The following is a 23,583-nucleotide window of genomic DNA, read 5'->3' on the forward strand; positions in this document are numbered from 1 at the left end:
TCTTTGACACAGTCAAACTTTACATAATGTTGTATAACTTTAGTTTAAATGTCAATCACAAAAGAAAGGGACAACTCAATTTCACTCATATTACTTTGTTTATATTTCAAGACCCTTCTAAATAGCCAGCTTACTAGCTTTAGACACTATTCAAGGGACTTGATTCCACTTTGAAGATAGCTTGTTTATTCAGTTGTGGAAATATATCAAATAAATTATATTTCTGAGTTTTTGATTAGACCTTGATAATATTTCAAATGTTTTCTTTCTTGGTTTGAGTTTCTTTTTGAATATTCTAAACTTAAATCCCTACATATTGCACCATTAAAGTTAGGTTAACAAACATCCAGCTAATCTGCTCCCTCAAGATTGTGCGGGTGTGACTGGATCAGATTTTATTTAAAGCATTAAACCAAACAACACGCCATCGTTCATTGTTCACTTTTTGTCCAATTTAGCCCCGCCCACTTCAAACCAGCGAAAAAAGCTCAAGCAGGTACAGGCACTTCTCACAAGGATTAAACAAACCTTTCCAGTACAGACAGACAGTACTGTGTTCATGTAGGACCAAAGCATTCACAGTAAGAAGATGACTGGGACCTTTAACTCTTTAATAAATGTGGATGATAATCCACAACCCATTTTAAAAGATTGACCTCTATCTTTTCTTAAATTACATCCCGTTCCATTGGGATTGGTTCATACAAATCAATAAGGGATCAGTAGCCTCCATACTGTTCCATAAAATCTGTTCAGTTATGTAATGTGAATGCAACTTATGTAAGCAAATCACCAGGTTGGTGGCTGATTAAGGCCAAAACAAGCAATTTGGCCTGATATGTTCACCAGACCGTAAGGCACAGTGGAATAGTGTCTGAAATGTGTTAAGAGAAGGAAAAAAAAGGGAAAACTATATCTAATTTCAGTTTATTCCCGGGCGAGGCTGTAAATACATGCATGGATGCACACATGAGGCAGCGGCGACAGGAAATCTAAATGTTGATGTCAGCGGCTGTTGCTCTGAATCATTATGAGGGACTTTAGCGCCGTGCGACCTGTAGCCTCGGCTCGCGTGTTGCTCTTTCTGTCTTTTCTTTTTTTCGATCTGCAGTGTAAAAAGGCAAACTGGCTGCGGCTGAATTGAATCATAATCCTTTAAAAAAAATGCCACGACACATGAACAGTGCATCCAGATGGCCTGTGGTTCAGCTCAGCCACAGGAGGTCTCCACTACACACAAGAATACCAACTTCCTCTGTAGGACCCAGAACAGTTTGGCCGTTTTATGTCATCAGTGAGATCAAGACGCCAGAGACAGACATGAGGCAGAAATATTGAGGACACAGCACATTGGGGTTACCGTTTTCCTTTAATTCATTTCATCCATCAAAGGATTTACAAAGCCTGCTATTTAAATGCTATAATATTATTTTTTTTTTTACCAAAACAATGATACCATTCATGAATACAGCTGCACATTTGACGACATATCCGGACTCCAATTATGTGCACAGTAGCACCCAGAAAGTCAATGAAGAGGCAATATTTCATATCATAATAGTTCTCTCTGTTATAGATAGAAATAAATCCATGCAATATTCATCTGTAGCCGTTATATTTCTTGGTTCAGATTTGGCACCGTCCTTAGGATGAGGTCAGTGGGAGCACCCTGAGGTCAGTCTCAGGTGTTTTAGATAGGAAAGAAAGACATTAACTATCCAGAAAAAAACAATTTGAGTCCAATGGTTTGTGTTTGTGACAGTCCAGTGTTCCTAATGCGATGGCTGTTCAAGTACCGAGAGGAAATTTCTTTAATTTTTACAGAAATGCAAAAAGCCTGAACCACCGAAAGGGATCATATTATGTAAACCGACCCTTAATGTTGTTTTTAAAAAATACTCAGATAGTATCAATAATTGCATGACTTATAAATGTTTTCTTCTCCTAAGTATCATACAAGCTTAGTAGCACTACACGTCATGTAGCTGTCAGTGCTGTGCAACAAATATTCAATAATACTACTGATAATAACAATATTAATAACGATCATAACAATTCATCGTAAAAATTAGCGAATGCTATTCAACTACCATGTGAAGGAAATGTTTTCGACAGTGTGCTTTTTCTTCCAAACCAAGAACAAAAACGGGAAAAAAAGAAAGAGGACCGCGAGACCACAGTGCGAAGATCACACTGCTCTCACAGCGATTGGCACTGTAACATACTGTACACTCTAAAAGACTGACGGTCCCTTGGAAACAGAGGAGGCCGTCGTAAAAGGAGCGGAGAAACATGCAGGCCTCTGGTTTGGCATTAATGTCAAAGGCCTTGCCATTCACTCTAGGACAGGCAAAAAAGAATCAGGCTCAGGAAACATGCCCAGAGAACAAACGAGACCGTTAAAGGAAACACGAGGGGGAAGATCTCCTGCAATTTGTAGAAATATTCTGGTCGGGGGGCGGCAGGATTAACAGATAGTGTCTCTGATTTGAAGTGGATGAAGTGTATGAGGAGTAAATCAAACAGAGCAGCAAAGGTAGAATGCATTAGTGCGGGCCAGGGAAGGAGTTGGCAGATTCATAAATAATTTTTGACTTAAGGGTTGTTTGCACAGTGATAAACCCTGAAGAACTAATTTCGCTGTCGAAACATTAGCTCTGCGCCTTTCAATAAATAGAGAGTCTATTTATTTATTTGCAGCGCAGCCGACGTGCAGCCGCCTCCTTTCTTGCACAAGCTGAAATAATTTACTGTGTGAGATAAGGTTCCTGTTTCCGCTCTCTAATCTGAATCTGACTGTACTGCGGTACTAAAACGAGCCGGCTAATTGTTGGTGACTGTGGAGGCAAATGGAAATAGAAACCACTGGCGAGGGAAGTGTCAGATTTCAGTGGTGCTTTCCGTTAGTGTTGCTACAAATAGTCAAACTTGTTCACTGAAAGCAATAAAAAAAACTCAACTGAAATTATGTTGGAGATAATACAAAGATTAATGCTCTTTTATTCCGATAATGGGACGGGAAATAAATATTTAAAAAAGTCAGAGACACACTGGGCAAATTTCTGTTTCCTGAGGCATGTTAAGATCTAGCACGATAAAAGAAAAGAAGAAGAAAAAAACATCTCTCATCTCATTAAGCACTGAGCAAGGCTGTTCTCTAATAACAAAGCAATAACAAACCTATTTAACAAGACATGATACGCTCACTGGGTTGCCAGTTTGGTAGCCGACTCCCCCAAAACCTTCAGCCACCGGGGACAGAGCTGACCAACAACAGAGTGTCCACCTGGCAAAACTCAACTCAATGCCTATGGCCAGTAGCTTCAGGTGTGGTGAAGACAGAGAAGCCGGGCAACGCCATGCCTGCAACCATACAGATCTACCGCCAGGTCATCAGAGGATGGTGCAGAAGAACTTCTTCTCCCGGAAAGGGTTCTCAGAGGCGGGGACGGGCATAATGAGCGGGTCCTCGCGTATGTGGGCGTCGCAGTACGCCATCAGGTCTGCGGCTGCTTTGGATACCTGAAATATCGAGACAAAGGAAAAGATAAATGTGAGCAGATGTTTCTCTGACTTTTACATACTATTACATAAAGGTCCCAAATTGTGCTTGTATTCAGGTTCATACATTGAAAATATTGCTTTAATGTTTCAGGAACACTTCAGATTTCTCACACTGTTGCTGCAGCACCTCTGTTCACCCTCCATCTGAACGCTGCATCTAATTGGTCAGCTCGTACAGGCCTGAGCAGGCACCGCCCTCCATGTTTCAGCATAAGCTCTGCTGTTGTTTTTACAACCATGCGTAGCTGCATTTGTTCAACTGTTTTGTTCCAGTTTGAAAGTCGTATAAATGTAGGGAATCGGATGAATAATTTATCTGCTACCTGATTATTTAAGCAACTGAAAAGACACTGGATAGGGTAAATCCAGACAGACACTTAGCAATATTTCAAGGTAAAACAACATTTTTGAAACTGCATTACTTACCATGAGACAGCAGCTACAGTTAGCATCGAGCCACTTCCTAGCTAACATTACTGTTTCATATTGAAATCGTGACGTGATGAATAGCAAAGGCATGAATCAATTCTGAAATGTCAACTCACATTTTGGAAAAGTACAGCAACAATAGCAAGTTAGGTAGAAAGTGGTATAAGGCTTACGTTAGCTGCTGTTTTCTAATGTAAGCTTAAGGGCTATCAAACATTTGGTTTCGTGTGGAAGTATGTCCCAGTGTCCCTCCAGATTTTCCCTATTCATTGTCTTTTCAACCGCTGATCATGTGGTCAAATGATCATGATTTGTAACACATGGGATACGACATTTGAGCTTCCTACCCTGAAAGTATGGCCACAATGTGAATAAGGTCTATTTCTTTCAGGTGGATTGAGCGTTTTGACACTTTCATAGTATTTATAGAGCACTTAAACCTGCTTTATAATAAAAAAAAAACATGGACTTCTCACCTTTTAAAATATGGGACCTTCTAAATGTGAGCATATGCCTAGACAGCTTGACTGACGGATCTCTTGACCTTGAACACTCCTGAATGATGTTTGGGATGTTTTTGGATCTATCAAAATTTTAAAAAGTAATGCTGCTCTCAAGCCCACCATGCTTTATTAAATACATTTTCAGCTATCTCACCTTCATCAGGGCAGTGTCTGAGGTCGTTTCTGGTATACTGTTATATAATGTATGGGACCTAAAAGTTCAAAAACCGCCAGGGCCCTTTGCTGCATCTCTCTCTCCCTCTCATATTCTGCCATCGCCTAAAATGCCCCCAAATACATAGTAGATGCTGCAAGTAGTTCTATGAGCTTTTGCATTTAATGGAATAATCTTTTCTCTTTAATCTATCATACAGGAATTAAGAAGGTTCCCCTTCAAAGAGACAAAAACAGATTTACAGGAATTGTTCATTAAGAGGGAGGCATTTTGGATTTCCAATTTGGTACATTTAGGATCAAATAAAGACTAGATTAAAAGCCACTCTGAAGAGTTCACTGGAGCATGTTTGTTGAAAAACTGTCATTTTTCTTGTAGAATAGTTTGAATTTTAGTTGAAGGGGAAGAATCCTTCACTAATTGCTAGTTAGTGTTGTCTGAATGCATTATGAGATGTGAAATTGTTGGTTGAAAGAGAACAGATTAAAGATTAATAGCCGTGCTAGCAGCTGTGAGGCTGCTAACAGCTGAATGCTAACAAAGGTATGCAAGCATGCTCAAGATGCCAACATGATAATGTTTTCTCATGGTCACCATTTGAGACCAGCTCAAGCTGATAGCTGAAGCTGATGGCAATGTCATTGGATTTGTAAGTACTGACTAGAGTATCAGACAAATTAAACATTTGGCCTGATAGCGATGCTGCTTGCAGTGCTAAAAATTAAGATTTCACCCATTTGTGGGTTCAGATTAATTTTTGTTATTTGTAAAGGGCAATTATTGACAAGGAGGTTGAATTGTTCTTTGAGCATTTCTTTATCTCTAAAGAGTAATTTAAAAAAAGAAAATAGCTGGATGACAGTGATGTTGTTTACCTGATGATGTGCGAGTCACATCATCAGATCCCTGATGTCGGCAGGAAAACATTTGTTGAGGTGAATAAAGCATGGAGCACTGGAGAACAGTTGTGTGGCGTGTTTTAATTTTTGATAAACTTGCACTGAAGCTCAGGCTGGTCTCAGCTCCCAGTGTGTTCGCCTTCGCCAAAAATGTTTCTGCAGACAAACTTGCAGCAGATTGGGTCCATCCACAATCTGGGTGAATGTTACCTGCCTCCTTTTGCTTTAAAAATTCATACTGTCTGTGCTTCCGATTCATCAGTGCCTGTGGCGACTGCACTGATGCCTGTTACCTCAGCCTCGGGCAATACAAAGAGACAGCTCATCGAGATGACTGACAGGTGTTAAGGTGGGACCTTGACCAGCTGAGAGGAACGGAGGATGGGACTAACAACACACTTCCTGCCTCAAGGTGAAAAGCGTACTGTATTCTTCAATGTCAAACAGTGACTATAAATTTTACAGTACAGCCAGACTGCCTGTGAATGTAGGTTTTCCACTCGGGAGCTGAGTGGGAGGTAACGGGAGGGGAGGCCACAAGTGGAGAGCAGAGGAGCAGCTGCATCAGAGGGATAGCGAGGGCTCAGGGATCTACATGGAGGACAGCACCATCTGATCTCCTCCCTGCCACTTCACCTCACCCACTGCTGCTCTCACAAGAGAATACAACGCACAAAATGCATCATCATCCAGCATCCATTGTTACGGTTTACAGTCTAAATAATACGTCTACAGGGTGTTGATCATGATGTGGTGCTGAGATTTCTGTATTCTATAAGGAGCAGTGAGGCTGGATATAGTCTATACTTCTCTTATTGTCATCGAATGCAGTGCATTAGTCCATCTCTCAGTTCTTTCTGACGTCTCCATCCTTGTGGCACTCAGCGGCAAGCCCATTAGTTCCTACTGAAACGTACATCTATTAAAATGCTAACAAAAAGCATGTTCGTTCCCTTTTTAAAAAGGCTCAGCAATGTCATAACACAGCTGGGTACTGTAGATTTCAACAAATGCTACTCAAACATTAGTGACAGTGCATCTGCTGGGGACTATTTTCAGCAGTGGATTAATACGCAATAAGTCGATGTGCTAATGCTGTGATAATAAGATGTGCTTTTCAGTTTTTCGTTTTTAGACAACAATGGCGATATAGAAGAATGATGTCATGGGATTGTGATAAGAATAATGTAAAGAATATAAAATATCACATGCAGGTTTGGGACTCACCTGAGAAGTACCAGGACGCATTTTGTTTTTGTCGGATTTTAGTTTTAATTATTTGGTTGTTTTAAAAAACGAAGGAAATAAAATGAGGTAAAAGAAAAAGAGAAAATACATCATATATATAACTAAAATTAACTAGGGTTTTAAATACATAAAAAAAAAACAATGCTAACGGGCTGCACTAAGATAAAGCAAACAAGCTGACATACTCACAATGACAATGCTAACATGCTGGTGTTCATTAGGAGGTTGTTGTTGTTTTTTTAACCATTGTCTCCATCTTAGTTTAGCATATTAGCCTGCTATCGTTTGCTGGATGCTGGGAACGACATTTGTTCTGCAAGCATTTTGTCAAAAACCTACTAAAACTACGGACACACAACACTGTTCTGAGCTCAATGCTAACAAGCTAACATGTTCACGATAACAATTCTAACAACTGTTTATTTTATTCATTATTCTCTAAAAGTTTTTTTTTTTTTTTTTAATCATTGACATCATTTTGGGTTAGCTTGTTAGCTACCAAATGTTAATTCCCACTGAAGTACAGCAGAGGATGATGGGCAGGTCATTGGCTTTACAGGCTTTTGGTCAAAAACCCGCAACTAATGACACTTATTCTGATCTAACTGGTTGCTTTTTATTAAGGTCATACTCAGAGAGCTGTTTTGTTCATCGGAGGGTAGAGGAGAGCCTTATTAAAAATGATCTGCTCTCTCAGAAGACACACACGCACACATTCTTAATGTTAAATTATTTTAGCTGCATATTTATTTCAAACTTCCTCCTCTATTCGACCTAATTTGGGAGCTAATCGGAGCATCCAAGCCTTCACAAAGTGGGGACATTAACAAAGCCTTTCTGTTGCAATGCAAGTAAACAGCTTAATTATTCTCATAATGAAAGCAAATGCAATAATTATATTATCATGTAACTGCAGCACAGGGTTTCTGCAGAGAAGGAGAGCCCCACAGGACAGACCGTGGTATTGCACAGCATGTGTCATTAGACCCAGACTGACTGTAATTACACTGCAGCCCCATGATGGAAGGAGAGTCCTTCTAATTAGCACAGATCACATTCCTTTGGCTGATTGAGCAATTAATGAGAATGCGGTGATCCCTCAATCAGCAGCACAGAGACTGCTCTTGTCACTGATACACACCCTCCCTCATCAGATCCCTTAATTAAATTTAAGGGATCGGCAGTCGTCTGTTTTCTCCTCGTTCTCTGTACTTTTCGCTGCTTTTCATTTGCGTCCGCGTTCTACTCCAGCGGCTCATTAATAAAGAATTACTTGGATCTCCGCGTCTGATGTGCCAAGTGGTTATCAAAGCACAAACAGCTGCCTGCCTGCCAATCATCCCACAACTTCTGAGAAAATAACACAGATGTGATGCTGACACTAAAGCTGTTAAGTGATTTTTAAGATCGACACACCGGCTCAGCCATCTGAGAGCTTATTTTTCAAAAAATCTTATATAAATACCTCAAATATATATCTAACATCTACTGCCCATGGCTCTTAATCAGTGGAAATGTTTTTCATCCTCATTGCATTCATTAAGTGTTTCATTAGCATTATTACTGCTAATAATTTGTTCATAAATGTGAGCGCTGACACAAAGAGTCAAGTTGTGTCTGAACCCAGCGCCTCTTGCCAAACATTGCATTTAAATGTAATCATAGTTGGCTGAAAAACAGAACTCTGCTAATGCTCCGCTTTATCTAACTTACAGAAGAATAAATGTTTTTTTAAGAGAAGTTTCGACCTTTAAGAAACTCACTGAATAATCTTAAATATGCCTGACGTGTGTTCCTCCTGTGCTAAAAGGTTTTCACATGAGAGCAAAGATGCAGCGGAGCGGAGTCGATTATTCAGAAATCTTACATTTTTGTCAGACCCACTATGGAGCTGAGTGGAAGCCTCTCAGATATAGATCAGATGCGACATTTAAGATTCATTTACATTCAAGTCTTTTTCCCTAAAAATGCTAAGGTGACAATAAAGCTGACATGTCGGATCTATACAGACAGTGTGCGAGCCATATACCTCGCAGCTTAACATCAGCTTACACACTGCTTTGTCCATGAAATAAATAACGTGGTCTCATTTCATTTCGTGCAGTTTACCGTTAACAATGCAGTTCAACGACCAACCAACCAGTGTCTGACAATATCCTGTTTTTTTTCTTTTTTCAGTCATGTTAGATTTGTGTGTGTGTGTGTGTGTGTGTGTGTGTGTGTGTGTATGTGTAGAATGAGGCACTGCAACTTACATTTCGTTGTACAATTCTGTCTTATGAAGTTAATAAATGAATAAACCTTCAACTTTAAAAGGTGCAATCATTAAGAATTGGCCCCCTGTTGAAATACTTCCCAAAACAAATAGGGGCCAGCATATCACCAGGGTAACCGCTATCTGCTGCCAACTGTACAGTAGTTGCTTCAACCTTGCATTTTTCTTGACAAAAACTAATCAGTAGCCCTATTTAAAATGACTTGATTTTAGAGTTGGGATACCTCACAATGTCTCTCATTTATTTGGGTGTATGGCACATGTGCGCAATGTATACTACCAGTCAAAAGTTTGGACACACCTTCTCATTTAATGGTTTTTCTTTATTTTCATGACTATTTACATTCTAGATTCTCACTGAAGGCATCAAAACTATGAATGAACACATATGGAATTATGTAGTAAACAAAAAAGTGTGAAATAACTCTAAATATGTTTCATATTTTAGATTCCTCAAAGCAGCCACCCTTTGCTTTGTTGACAGCGCTGCAAACCCTTGGCCTTCTCTCAATGAGCTTCATGATGTAGTCACCTGGTTTTCACTTCACAGGTGTGCCTTGACAGGGTTCATTTGTGGAATTTCTTGCCTTCTTAATGGGGTTGGGACCATCAGTTGTGGTGTGCAGAAGTCAGGTTGGTACACAGCTGACAGCCCTATTTGACAGCTGTTAGAATTCATACTATGGCAAGAACCAATCAGCCAAGTCAAGAGAAACGACAGTCCATCATTACTTTAAGAACTGAAGGTGATTCAAAACCTTTGAATGTGTCCCCAAGTGCACTTGCAAAAACCATCAAGCGCTACGAAGAAGGTGGCTCACATGAGGACCGCCCCAGGAAAGCAAGACCAAGAGTCACCTCTGCTGCTGAGGATAAGTTCATCCGAGTCACCAGCCTCAGAAATCGCAAATTAACAGCACCTCAGATTAGAGCCCAGATGAATGCCACACAGAGCTCTAGAAGCACACACATCTCTACATCAACTGTTCAGAGGAGACTGTGCATATCAGGCCTTTCTGGTCAAATAGCTGCTAAAAACCACTACTAAGGAAAAGCAGCAAGCAGAAGAGATTTGTTTGGGCCAAGAAATACCAGGAATGGACATTAGACCAGTGGAAATCTGTGCTTTGGTCTGATGAGTCCAAATTTGAGATCTTTGGATCCACCTGCCGTGTCTTTGTGCGACGCAGAAAAGGTGAACGGATGGTCTCTACATGCAGGGTTCCCACTGTGAAGCATGGAGGAGGATGTGTGATGGTGTGGGGGTGCTTTGCTGGTGACACTGTTGGGGATTTATTCAAAACGGAAGGCACACTGAACCAGCATGGCTACCACAGCATGCTGCAGAGTGAAGGCAAAAGGGCCAACAAGTGCTCAGCATCTCTGGGAACTCCTTCAAGACTGTTGGAAAACCATTTCAGGTGACGACCTCTTGAAGCTCATCAAGAGAATGCCAAGAGTGTGCAAAGCAGTAATCAAAGCAAAGGGTGGCTATTTTGAAGAATCTGAAACATAAAACATGTTTTGAGTTGTTTCACACTTTTTTTTTTGTTTACTACATAATTCCGTATGTGTTCATTCATAGTTTTGATGCCTTCAGTGTGAATCTAGAATGTAAATAGTCATGAAAATAAAGAAAAAGCATGAAATGAGAAGGTGTGTACAAACTTTTGACAAGTGTACATAAAACCCTGGTATGCGCTGACAAAATGATCTGCAGAGAAAATGTTCATAGGCTCATATTTGTTCAAAAGCAACAGTCTACACATCAGATTTTTAGAGGCCCCCATTTAGATTTTTATTTAAATAAGACCCGATAAATCTCAGGCGTTACGGTGCAATCAAAACGGATGCATTATGGAGAACGTCAGGTTCACATTTCTAGTCGAGCGGTCACACCGAAACACGCAACTTCTTAGTATCATTACAGCAAACAATCAATCTCCACAAAATCAACTCACAGTATCCAGTGTTGAAGTGTAATAGCTTAAATATGCCTCTGCAGACCTGGTTTGTCAACACTTTTGTAGTTCTTCTCACCACCTCTGACTCTGGATTTACATCAAGGAGGCTGACGTGAACAGTTTTTCCCATACAGATGCTATGTGATGACACCACATGAACTTGGTACACGTCCTCTTCTATCAAATTGCAAATTGAGAGAGGATTCGAGTTATTTCCTGCAGGCGCTGTCTAAAAAATGGGGGAGCAGGAAGATACTGTCGCCCAAGGTCAGGTCAGGTCTGATGGCCGGAAACTACTTTACAGATTGAATCTTTGTGTCTACTTTTTACATTTCCATTAAACCCTAATAAAAGAAATATAACTGAAGGCTATCCAAGACTACATTTGAAATGTAATGTCAGTTTACTGCTTTGTACTAAGAAAATGGGATTCAATCTTTTTACTGTTATTAGGAAATAATTTATGTTTCGTCTGTGTTTTATATCTATGGTAACTTATAGATTCGTGGTGGTCTATTTCACACAGGCTTTTATTCTGATGGACTTCACCCTCGTCCGTACGTTGCCGTTTACATTGGGAGGTAGACGGATTTGCGAGATCACGTGATCTTGAGAATCCATCTTGCCAAGCTTTTGTGCTCGTGTCCGACGACCAGCAAGAGAAACGACTGTTGACATTTAAAAAACAACAATGGCTGCTGCTAAAGACGTTAGCACAGACGCCGCTCTAGCATTTTAGCAGAGACATCAGAAGTGGAGAGGAGATTTTGTTGAAAGAAGAGCAAAGGACGGCACCGAAGGCTTTTCTAGATGTAGAAGATGTTTTGCACTCTTCTCTCTACTGGCTTCAGTAAGAGTTTGATTTAGCAACCGTCTCCGCTGGAAGTAGAGCTGTCTGACTGTTGATCTGATTGGTTGAAGTTAGACTGTGATGGACGCTAAGGGACAGATGGTTCATCCAATTACCTGTCAAGTAGTTGTTTTTTTTAAGGCGCCTGCCCTTTACCAAACTGTGTCTACGGACAGCCTCCCAGATGGTTCTGTGTTACGAACCATCTGGCACATCAAATCATTGTTTGATGGACTTGCCTAAAAGGTCCACGTGGGTCTGTAACTTGCTGAGTTTGCATTCTCACACTCAGAAATAGCTCAAACTCAAACATCGTCTCGCAGATCCACAACTCGGATGGTGAGAGGGGGAATCTGTGCGGTCGTTATCAGCTTTATGTGGGCAGTGACAGTTCAATTCTTGATTGCTATGATTATCCATGTTAAGATTTTGTCACACACGCACAACTCTTCTCATGTTACAAAAATATGGAATAACTGATGAGAAGTTGTGCCAAAAACTCATCTTGTAAGTTAAATCGGGGCTCTTTGTGGTACATCTTCTAGACCCTGACAACAAGTTGAGGGTAATCACTTTGTTTTTTAAGAAGGGGAGTTTTTCTTGTAAGCAGCCTTTGTTGTGCTGAGTAGGGATGATGGTGTATGGCAGACTTCCAGGCCCGGCTATAATGCTGAGCGAACAGCCTCGGGGCTGTGGGGCAATCATTCCCCGAGCACATGAGGAGCATACCGAATGAGATGATGACACGGCCTTTTAAGTTGCACAAGAAGTTGTTCATGATGCTACTGAGCCGCTTCGTCCCTTCACCCTACAGAAAAATATTAATGTTAAGCTGTTTTTTACTTTTCTTTTTTTTGTGTTGGGAGGGCAGAGTAACTTCATGCAGTAAAAAATGACTTCTGGTAATGAATGCATGATGATTCTGTCTTATGAACGTAAGTAATACAGAAATCTCTATGTACAGAAACAGTATTGTGACCATGCTGACGCATGGTGACCAACCTCAAAGATAAACAGTGTAGGTCTCACAAGTCAATATTCAACCAGATGATGTTTGATAAGAACACGTACTTTATAACGCCTGCTTCACAATAAGAAGCACTGAACATAGAAGTCAGCGCAAGCTAATTTAAATATGCTGCTATGGGGAATTTGAACCTGACACCTTTAAGCTTACAAGCCTGCTGCACACAAAGTGCTAACCAAGGACAATTTTTATGATCACACTCAGAATATACGATGCAGATTGGTCGAAAACTGATGTCAGAAGTGGTCGACAGTCACCGCGGCCCTCCATCCCCCTGGGTTCATCCCTCACAGTCCCCACATCGGTGCCACCTGCTGTGCTCAGTAGATGCACTCTGACAGAGAGGTGGAGACACCGGGACTCTCAAGGTGAACTGAGGCTTCATGTGACGCCTGTCAGAAGAAGTTGCACAAGGCTAAACTCAGAAAACCTTATTTCGTTGTCATCTTGCAGGGGGCTGTTGGAATGAATAAGGCTGTTTATTTATATATATATATATATATATATATATATATATATATATATATATATATATATATATATATATATATATATATATATATATATATATATATATATATATATATATATATATATATATATATATAAAAAAAATTTGAAAATTGAAAATACAAATCATCATCATCTCATCTCTGGCCAGCAACTCAAGGCTACATTAGCTGCTACGAGCATAACACACATTCTTCGCTCACATCATTCTACGTCTGAGGAAAATGTTCTCACCTGCCTTGTCTTTTTTTTGCCTTCACTTGTTACATTAGCTGCTTGCTAGCTTGCTAAATTGTCGATTCGATTATCGATTCAGTGGCCTACAAAACTGTCATTTTTATATAGTCCACTATATAGTGGGTAGTTAATGATTTTGGACACAAGCTGAGTTGCACTGTGGGTAATGTAGGCACCATGTTTTTACCAGGAAAACAAGTGCATAGAACAAAACAGCCCCAGGAATAAGTCTTGAAACACATTAACACTTCTAGTTACCTCCTCTTGTAACCATCAATATGTGTTTTTGAATGGGTTTTCAGTAAAGTGCCCGAAATATGTTCTGTGGCTGAAGGTAATGTTTGTTTTACAATATAAAATCTGTCAGTAAATACCCACATGTGAATTCTAAGTGCTTTATCGTAGGAAACTAGCCGTTTAACCTCCAATCCAAGAGGCTTCTTCAGTTCTAACTAACTGGAGGGGAGTTACAGGCTTTTAATCCCTGTGTGGGAGTGTCCTTACAGAGTTGTTAGGGCCACTTGTGGGTCACGAAACTGAAACATGTCCAGTTGCCTACGACACAGCATTTGGAAACACCATGACCTGAATGACTGAGAACCTTGATCAACACATGTTAAACCCTTTTAACCGTGTCTTTAAACAAAGCTGTTGCTAACAAGTGGCTAAATGAGGTTAGCAGGGACATTAAAGCATCACCACGTTGACACTCATCTACTCGCTCACTTAGTTAGACTTTTATCACTCTTAACAATTCATAGATTAATCATTTCACAGTTAAGTGTGTACAGTGTAGTGCAGTTAACAGCTCATTGGTGGCCCAATGAAGTCACACAAGGGAACCACAGCGATGCCAACTTCCAGGTCAACCTACAAAACCACGTTATCCCTGCTGCTCTCTGGATCTCTGCTTCTGCCACATCCATTTTTATCCTTAAGAAACTCTCCATCGTGAGTCCCATCTTGTTCTAACTACATTCTTGTCCGTGAAGAACAGATGCAGGATGATGGTTTACTGCTGCAGTATCAGTCCATCTGATTTATGGGTTAATGCATTCATAGAGAACTGAGATGACAAATGGTGGATAGAGAACTCAGCACAAGGAGCGTAAAGTCGATATGCTGTCTGCTCCAGCATCTAAAATACACTCATTCACTTTCTGGTGACGAGTTAAATTATAAGAACTGTATCATTCTCACATCTCTGTCTTATGCAAATATGAATGCTAGATCCATCAGCTGGCTAATTTAGCTTAGTATGAAGAGTGTAAATGAGGAGAAAAAGCGAGCCCGTCCATATGAAGGTAACAAAATTAAGCTTCGCTACGTGCACCTTACGCTAAGCTAAGATAAACTAAGCTAACTGGCTGTGGCCTGTACCTGCATATTTCACCATATTAATAAGATTGGCATCAATCTTATATCCAACACTCGGTAAGAATAAGAACTATCCCATTTATTTTAGCATTTGGAGGTTTCAAATGTCAAGATGGCCGCACACGACGCTTGTCGGAGGCGACGGCTAAAACCCTGACTTTGTCCTCTTTACAACCTGCATTTTTGTTACGTATCGCATGAAATGACCAAAGCCAAAGATGTGTCAGTACTGAAGAGTCTTGAAAAAAAGAAGTCATACTGATAATATAAATTTTTAAAGAATTCCCTGTCATTCCCCAAAAACAGCGGGGTAACGTAGCTCTTATCAAACAATACTGTAGAAGGTCTAAAAAGTGAATTAAAAGGGGGCTAATATGAGAATTAATGTACATTTGGTGAATGAGTAAGTATTTACAGCAGCAGGATGGTGTATGTGAGATTTAATCAAAATAATCAACAGTGGCCGACGTAATGACGTTCAATGGCAGCCATTTTAAACAGTGTGGTTCATTTAAAGGTGCAAAATTACAGCTGATTATAAATATGTGTTTTTCTTTCTCTCTAAGCGTGTGTCAAATCTTGTAGTTGCATGAAATGGCAGAATGCAGTTGAAGTTTCCAACAATTTTGTTTGGTGCCTGTTTTTTTTTGTCTTTTTTTTTTCAGAGTAAAGTACACAGTCAGGCAGTTTGGTCAAACAGAAACATGTGTAAATATTTGCTCTCAGACACAGGTAGAATAAAAGTGCTCTACCTTTATCCTATCCATGCAGGCCTCCATCTTCAGCTGCTCCACAGCTTTCCTGGCTTGGGAGATGCTGGCCGTGCTGTTGTTGGCAATACCGTCCTTCATGGTGCTCCTGTGACGCAGGCACAAGGGGGGGGGGAACATGGAGTCAATGAGCATCACATTAAATCCACAAAGCAGCGTCCTCCTCCCCCCCGGCGTTGTCTCTAACGTCAACCCTCCCTCCCCGGAGCAGCCATTCTCTACCACAACCTTTTTATTAAAGGACCCATTTTGTCTAGGGGAATGTGTTTTACAGCAGCCATGCTCCATTTTATCTGAAGAAAGAGCCCAAAAGGCAGCAGCTGGACAGCAGGTTGTCCTTTTTCAGCCAGTGCTCATGCATGATTATTTATTTATTTTTTTGTCTTTTTACCTTTCTGGGTTTTTTTGTCCTCAGTGGGCCGAGGGAAAAGTCACAAAAGGCGGGGAGAATTAAAACACGAGCACATCTCTTTGGAGCTGCATGGCTCAAGGGCACTTCGGCAGGCATTTGTGGTGGTGGTGAAGGTTTACGTTGGGTCATTATCAGTTCATGAACCCCTCAGAAGGGAATCAAACGTGCAACTTTCCTTCACCTACGCATCTGTCCCCTTCTTCTTCTTCTTCTTCTTCTCAACTTTCTCCACAGCATCCATGAATCTGTAGCTTTGCAACTAGCCTCTGGACTACACCTTGCTCTCCCTCCAGCCCCCCCCATCCCTTGACCCCCTCTGCTCCTCAAACGTCCCAGTTTGGCAGATCTGAGACACCTGACCACAGATGTGTTATTATAAATGAGGGCTGCAAGAAAAAAAAAAAAAGAATATGAAGGTGGGGTGCTGCTGAATCAGTTCACAATCACTGGAAAAAAATGTTTTCCTCTTCTCTTCTCTTTCCTCCTTTGCATCGATTTGTTTATTTATTTCATTTATCATCGCATCAAGCCATGAACTGAGCCCCACAGCTGGACGTTTTTAAAAGCACATGTTTTTGATGCAGACGCTGGCTTCACAGGTCCGATCCCACCCTTCGTGGCTCTAAAGCCAATTTATACCTTTTAATCACACCCTCGTAGTGAAGCTATCAGGCCTTTTTTTCCCCTCCTCTCCACCCCACATGTAGGTTTCCCTTCGATTCGTGCATCCTGAAGCCCACACGGCTGTATGTGTCTCTCTCACTGTGTCCACAGCGTCTCATCCCAAATGTACCGATGCTAATTGTTGATGCAGATCTGTCAAACACGGGCGACTCTTTATTTCTAAAAGGGGAATAAAATGTGTGGACACACACACGGTTCGAGCTGCGGCCCTTGTTCAGAGCAGGAAACAGCAAAACCACACATCACTGGAAAGAAAAAAAAAAACAAAAAAAAAAAAACCCAAACAAAACAAATGATCCTGCGTGAAGGAATTAGCATGAAAATATCTCCTGATGCCTCGCTGCATTGCTCGGCTAGGAGCAGATTAATGTAGGCTACAGCCGCCGACCTACCTGAAAATGTGCCAGTGGTTTTTCCAATTTGGAGAATTCCGGGTTGACTCCACCCAACACACACATACACACACACACACACGCCACGCGCGCGCGCGCACACACACACACAAGAAAACGAGGATCTGTCAAATATCAAATGATAAGAGGAAATCCCGGGCTCGCTTCGCTCTGGACTGAACCCGAAAGGAGGTTAAAATCCTGGCGTTTTGATTTCGCCTCGGCGGCTCGCTCAGTGTGAGTCGTGCGTATTCCGTGTAGGAAGATGAGGATCCGAGCGGTGAGGTCTTGGTGAGCACCACGGCTGGACTTGGAGAGATGTTACGCATGCAGCGGGGGGGAAACCTCTGTATGACGATCAGATGCAGGCTGTGGGGCAGGGAGCACTCGATCAGCGGACGAGGGAGCTGCAGCAGCAACAAGCCCGATGCATTCCTGCTGTACGGACCGGCCCTAAACGCACCGAGGCAGCAGCCCTATTAGTCAAATTGGCATCTGCTGATTATCTAATTTGCTGTATTGCTGCAGGAGGCACCTGAGATCTGCAGGCTTCCCCATTTCATTTTTACATCAGCTTTGACATCACCGGGTCCCCCCCATCCCATAGTAACTGATGGGCCTCATCCATAACAGCATACTTTGGGGCAATTTGCTTCCAGATAAAACATTTCAATCACACCTTTCTATGAAATAATCATATTTTATCCGTGTTCGTTTCTCTGATCCACCTTAATTTATGCAGCATCCCCTTGGTTTTTCTTCTTGCCCCTGAACGCACCTTTTCTCCCACACAGTAAGAAAAAGGACACAAAAGACAAGAAAGTTGTAATATTTCTTCAAATATTTATATATATTTATATATTTATAATATACCCATCACTTGGTTTGTCCATACATACACACACTCACATATATACAAACAAAAAGAAAACATTAAAGGTGACCTGTGAGAACCGCATCAGCCCACAGAGAGGTCAGTGAAACAACACAATTTCAGTAACCTAAGACGATGATCTTAAATTATGCATAGCTTAAGTTATCAACAGAAAAAGAATATTTCCTTATGTGTAAGAAAAGCACAAAAAACATCACTCATTAGCACGTCTTCTGGAACAAAAAAAACAAGAAGGAAAAAACTAAACGTTCGTACAATCTCATGTGGATGTCCCAGAGGGAAGAGAAAGGTTGTGGTTCTCATACACTTTTATAAGTTTCAAAGAGGAAACACATGCAGGCAGTAAACAGTAACATCATGTCTTATACAGGCTTGATGCAGGGCACGCTGAGAGTCCAGGGGGGCTGAGAGGGAACAAATGATAATCAAGATAACACAAAAGGAATGACGTCACGATGTAAGAAGAAATATTCCCTTTCTCGTAAACAAGTGGCGAAATGTAAGACATCAGTTTTTCATCACAGAAGGCAGAACAACGTTTTTTTTCACAGCTGTATTTAAACAGTTTCCTGGTTTCTTCCCCACATGAAGACAAATGTCTGATATTGCTTCCTGGATTCGATTTTATTACTGGAATTAAAGCAAAGCTCAGTTCATGGTAAGACCATAGATCGTTGGCTCTCTGATAAAGATAAAAAGGTGTTTTGACCACCGCTTCACACAAAAATAACTGACGAACAAAGTGCTGTAAGTTAAGTGGGAATGTAGAGAACAGCTACATGGAGCCATGAGCAGGTATAGGAAAGAAACAGCTCGACTGTTTCGCAGAGTGATCGGCGTAGTGTTTGAGAAATCTGCTCGGTCTGCTGGACGCGTTGCTCTTCACCACACCCTCCCACCTACGACGTCCGTTTTGTGATGCTGCACAGGTACCGAGCATGACTTGTAGATCGGCGGGGATGAGAGATTGCTCTCTGCTTCTTCTCCGGCATCTAATCCTGTTGGTTAATTGCTTCCTCAGAATTTCATCAAACTACATCATGTCCTGAAAAGCTTTTAGTGCATTTGAGTGGCAGAGGGTAAAACACAAGAGGAGGAAAAAGAAGGAACGATAAGCCTCAACGGTGTTCCTAATAAATAAATGAATATCAACATTTCTCAGTACAAAAGGCTCAACCCAAGGCAGGCCTTCAGAAACCATTATGACAGTAAATGTCATATCCACATACAGTCAAGGTCAGCGTCATTCTAGCATGCAGAAGTAGGACAGAACAACAGGCAACACAAGGAACAATTCATCATCTCAACGTCCCCCCGTCCCTCCACAGATCTCAGATACAAAGTGATTCAGGGCCGCGACACTCGTGTTCAGACTTGAGCGGAGCAGACAGCCCAGCAGAGCGGCGTCTCACTCCCACAGAGCGGGACAGCTCCTGGTGACAGAAGCGAGGAGGGGCTCACTCCCTACCAGCTAGCTGCAGCGTCAGCAAGGGCACGCTCGCCGAGCTCCGGCAGCAATCTGTCAGACATCGTGCTGCGGGGGATCCCGAGCGCCGCCGAGGTGAGAGACGGGGGTCTTCACACTTCAGGTCTGGCTTGGTTTGGCCAGACGATAGCAGCTTACCAGGAAATGGCGAAATCGACATCAGGCAGGGGAATTTTAGCAGAACGAATAACTCCAGACAGCAAGAAACAAAAAAAAAAATAACAGACTTACCAAACACACTCTCAGAAACGCATTTTTGTATAAAGTGTCTGTTGCAGCATCGGCCAAATATTCATCCATTCCCCCCCCAACATTCCACTTCATATGTTTATAAATATATATTTATGTACATATAATACTATATTCATAACTTCTTGATGCTGGGAGTGGCTGTGGTACCGATCGCTCAGCTGGGGATGGCTTTAGTTAAAAGTCAGGGAGGGCTCAGGGAGTTTGAGGCCATGCTGACACCTCCTCCTCCCCCATCAGCGTAGGGAGGAAAAGGAGGAGAAGGAGGAGGAGGAGGAAAAGGAAGAGGAGAAGGGGGTCGGGGCTCCTCTTGCTGAGAACTGTACAGTCGTAAACGTTGGACGCCCAATCAGCCTGCGGCGTAGCTGCTCAGGAAGGAGTAAAACATGGGCAGCTTCATGCGCTGCTGGTCCCGCCGGCACCACGCCATAACTGTGCCCTCGCTGTTGGCTGTGTAGAGGTGGTGGCCGTCGCATGAGTAGGTCAGGCTGAGACACAGCAGAGAAGACGTTAACATCAGTATTCTAGATCACACAAAGGCGAAGAATAGCATGCTGCCGGTGATGATAAGATACCTGATGATGGGTTTGCTTGACTTGGAAAAGGTGATCTCTCTCACTGGCTTTAAATCCCAAGTGCTCCACAATCTAAACATGATAAGACTTATTAGTGTGAAATATTTTTGAGAGGAAAAAGAATCACACAAACAAACCAGAGTTTCTGCTCACCTGACGACGCCGTTCTCCAGTCCACCGGCGATCACGTTGACAGACACGCCCTCCGGCTGGTTGGAGAAGGCCACCGAGCAGATGATCTCTCTGCAGTGGACGTGGCCAATTAGATCACCGTTCACTGTCCACAGGCGCAGGTCGCTGCCTCCGCCCACTGAGATGAAAAAAAATCACATGTCATAACTCATTCTGGAGAAGTGATGTAGTCTAAGATGACACGGAACAAAAGGGGTCTTCACCTGAGTCGCAGACTGTCGCGATGTCGCCTGTGGTCTCGCTGGCAGACACCGCCGTCACTGGGCTTTTGTGGCCTGTGAGGCTTTGAACATAACAGAGCCTGAAGGGACGCAGAGCAGTTTAGATTAGAAACGATAGGATTAAAGCATGTTCTTTTTTTTCTTTTTTTTTCTATCTCACACACACTGACCTGTTGAGGTCCCACAGGATGCAGGTGCCATCTTTGCTGACACTGATGAGGATGCTGTAAGGTTTGCACACAAACAGGCTGGTGACCTCCCCTGTGTGTCCGTACAGGTGAACCTGAGATTCCACCTCCATCTCTGACGGCTATTGGAAGACATAGCAGAGGACACACAGGTCTGAATAGCCGCATGTGACTTTATTGCCATTTCCTAAAAAAAACTCCATTAATCAAACTCCAACATGATTTTCAGAACAGCACAAATCGATTGCTACTTTAACACCCTTCGGAGACGGAGAAAACAGGAAATCTAGATGCCGATTGGTCAGGATGAAAGTCTGAAAGCCTCTCTGATGACTGAACTCCCGGACCTCTAATCCCACTTGTAGGCTCGGTGGAAATGTGTTTCAAGGGCAACTGTGATGTGACTAATGAAGCTGAGCGTTCGAGCACGGCCCAAAGAGGAGTGGGGGAGGGAGGGACGGCGGAGGAGGGGGTAATGGGAGGTGGGTGGGTGGAATGGGTGTTGGATGTGGAGGCGGAAGGTTAGAGGGGGGCGTCGCCATGGAAACCCACCGTGGTGCTGGTGAAGCGGTTGCTGTAGGCGGTGATGACTCCACACTTGCTGCCGGTGAAAAGCTGGCAGCCATCGGGCACCCAGGCGCAGCTGGTCACCTGGAAGAGAGCGGGATAGCAGTTGGACGGAGAAAAGCGAGAGTCCTTGCAGCTCATTGGATGGTCAGTTCCTTTCAGTGACAGGTGGTTTAAAGTTTCAAATGGAAATTCAGTCAGCAAAATGTCAGTCCATAAGATTCGTCCAGCATAATCCAAGTCTCCTGAATCAGGGGATCCTACATAAATGTGCAATCTGCAATCACTGCCCACCTTTTGAATTCAAACTAGCAATTACACCAAAATAACTGCCTCAAACTGTAGCTGCTGTTAGCTAGTTAACTCAGTTACTCGTGTAGCTAGCGGTCCGGTCTGGGAGCTCAGGGACCAGCTGTGTGTTGGTGTTTACACTGCTAGCTTGCTGGTTAGCATGCTAACTCCCCTGCAACACAATAAATAGACATCATAAGGTCGAAGCGGCTATATCTTCACACTCTGTTGATGATTTAAGTAAATTTTTTACGTATTGCCCCTTTAATCTGAAGATGTTATCTACCGCCCTGACATGCAGACGAGCTTCTGGACCCACTACATATGGGGGTCACGTTGCTTTTGGGACTTGGATTACCCTAGATGAGCTGTAACTCTGTTTTTTGGGGCTTCACTTGTTTAGGAGAATTCTTCTGAGAACACTGTTCTGCTGTGAAGCTCCAGAAATCTTAAGTGAACAATGACACTTTACCTGGTGCAGCTGCGAACACTGAATAAAGTTGATAGGCGGTTCACTCTGCTTGCTCTTCAGCCTCAATATGTTGTCTGCGTAGCCCCAGCTCAAGATGGCCGACCACTGGATGTCCGTGCTGTGCATGCTGCGGACACCTACGGAGTAGAGAGCATAAAGTTAATGGAGTCAGCAGGACATTGTAGAAAACATACTGTACACCCAGGCTGACTTTAAAGTGACTTCCTACCCTGCTCTTTGCTGTAAATCATCATGAGGCAGAACATGCGGGACAGCCCGCAGATGGCCCGTGTTGGTAGAGCCAGCAGGGATCCGAACCTCTCCCCGTGTGGCTGGCTGAAACACACCACCGGGTCCGGAGCGGAAGGCGAGCCCACGTACTCGCCCCACTTCAGACCTTTGATCCACGGGAGTGGGCTCTGTGGGGGAGGAAGAGGACATTGCCAGGTGAGCAGCAGATCATTTCATGGACGATGTGTTAAGTCATGTCTTCCTCAGCGCGCAGCAGGCTGCTACAGTTGATGCAACAGCAGAGAACATTACCGGGCAGACTATTTCCTTGGCCTGTTCTCGGGTTTCTCTGAAGGCCAGCTGAACCAGGAGACCCATGGCTGCTGGCAGCTCCCCCTCCATCATGAGTTTGGGGCCGGCCCTGCTGATATGAGAGCCATTGAAGAGCTGCCTGGGTGTCTGTCCATACGTCTTGATCATTGTCTCCAGGGCCCGTCGCTGCACCGGGTCTTCTACAGCTGAGACGTCCATGCCAAAATATGTCTGTTAAAAATGAGAGAAAAAGTTAAGAAAATATGCCTAAGAAATAACAAATACTTTCTCGATCATTTCTAGCCAACGTGATGAAATAGGTGGCTGCTTACAGCGGGATGGAAGACGTTGATGGCCTGGACGGCAGCTTTGCCTTTCTGCTTGAGCCCAAACACCAGGTCGATCCACTGGCACAGCGTCTGGGAGACCTGGTCCGACTCCAGCGCCTGTCGATGGATCAGGATGAACAGACGTGGGTCATTGCGGGCCCAGGGTGGCAAATTAACGTGGTTCACCCTCTCTCCATTTTGACGAACACCAAAATCAAAACCTGTGAAAAAAAAATAAAAGATTTTAATTTATGGAAGC

The 23,583-nt window shown here is 42.7% G+C and overlaps 2 protein-coding genes across 3 annotated transcripts in view; both read right to left on the bottom strand.

Moving 5' to 3' along the window:
* Positions 1-1,350: 1,350 nt before the first annotated feature.
* gng4 (G protein subunit gamma 4) lies at positions 1,351-17,806 on the bottom strand. Its single transcript, XM_030442625.1, has 3 exons — positions 17,317-17,806; positions 15,811-15,916; positions 1,351-3,522 (listed from the first exon to the last, which is right to left on the bottom strand). Exons 2-3 carry the CDS (start codon positions 15,907-15,909, stop codon positions 3,394-3,396), a joined length of 228 nt encoding a protein of 75 aa, XP_030298485.1. The 5' UTR covers positions 15,910-15,916; positions 17,317-17,806; the 3' UTR covers positions 1,351-3,393.
* Positions 17,807-20,295: 2,489 nt separating this feature from the next.
* The window catches only part of lyst (lysosomal trafficking regulator), a 66,324-nt gene continuing 63,036 nt past the window's right edge, over positions 20,296-23,583 (bottom strand). For both annotated transcript variants that reach the window (XM_030441707.1, XM_030441706.1), the window contains exons 46-55: positions 23,328-23,545; positions 22,996-23,226; positions 22,682-22,871; positions 22,453-22,589; positions 21,675-21,773; positions 21,105-21,244; positions 20,917-21,014; positions 20,675-20,831; positions 20,522-20,593; positions 20,296-20,434 (exon numbers count right to left, since the gene is read on the bottom strand). In XM_030441707.1, the coding sequence (XP_030297567.1) occupies positions 20,296-20,434; positions 20,522-20,593; positions 20,675-20,831; positions 20,917-21,014; positions 21,105-21,244; positions 21,675-21,773; positions 22,453-22,589; positions 22,682-22,871; positions 22,996-23,226; positions 23,328-23,545 (1,481 nt within the window). The remainder of the gene's footprint in view (positions 20,435-20,521; positions 20,594-20,674; positions 20,832-20,916; positions 21,015-21,104; positions 21,245-21,674; positions 21,774-22,452; positions 22,590-22,681; positions 22,872-22,995; positions 23,227-23,327; positions 23,546-23,583) is intronic.

This window comes from Sparus aurata, chromosome 15, assembly GCF_900880675.1.
Source record: "Sparus aurata chromosome 15, fSpaAur1.1, whole genome shotgun sequence".
Lineage (NCBI taxonomy): Eukaryota > Metazoa > Chordata > Actinopteri > Spariformes > Sparidae > Sparus > Sparus aurata.

Excerpts from the sequence above, each read along its gene's own strand:
- gng4 (XM_030442625.1), bottom strand. The coding sequence starts at position 15,909 with ATGAAGGACGGTATTGCCAACAACAGCACGGCCAGCATCTCCCAAGCC. Across the intron at positions 3,523-15,810 it reads CCTGCATGGATAGGATAAAG|GTATCCAAAGCAGCCGCAGA; the intron begins GTAGAGCACTTT and ends TCGATATTTCAG.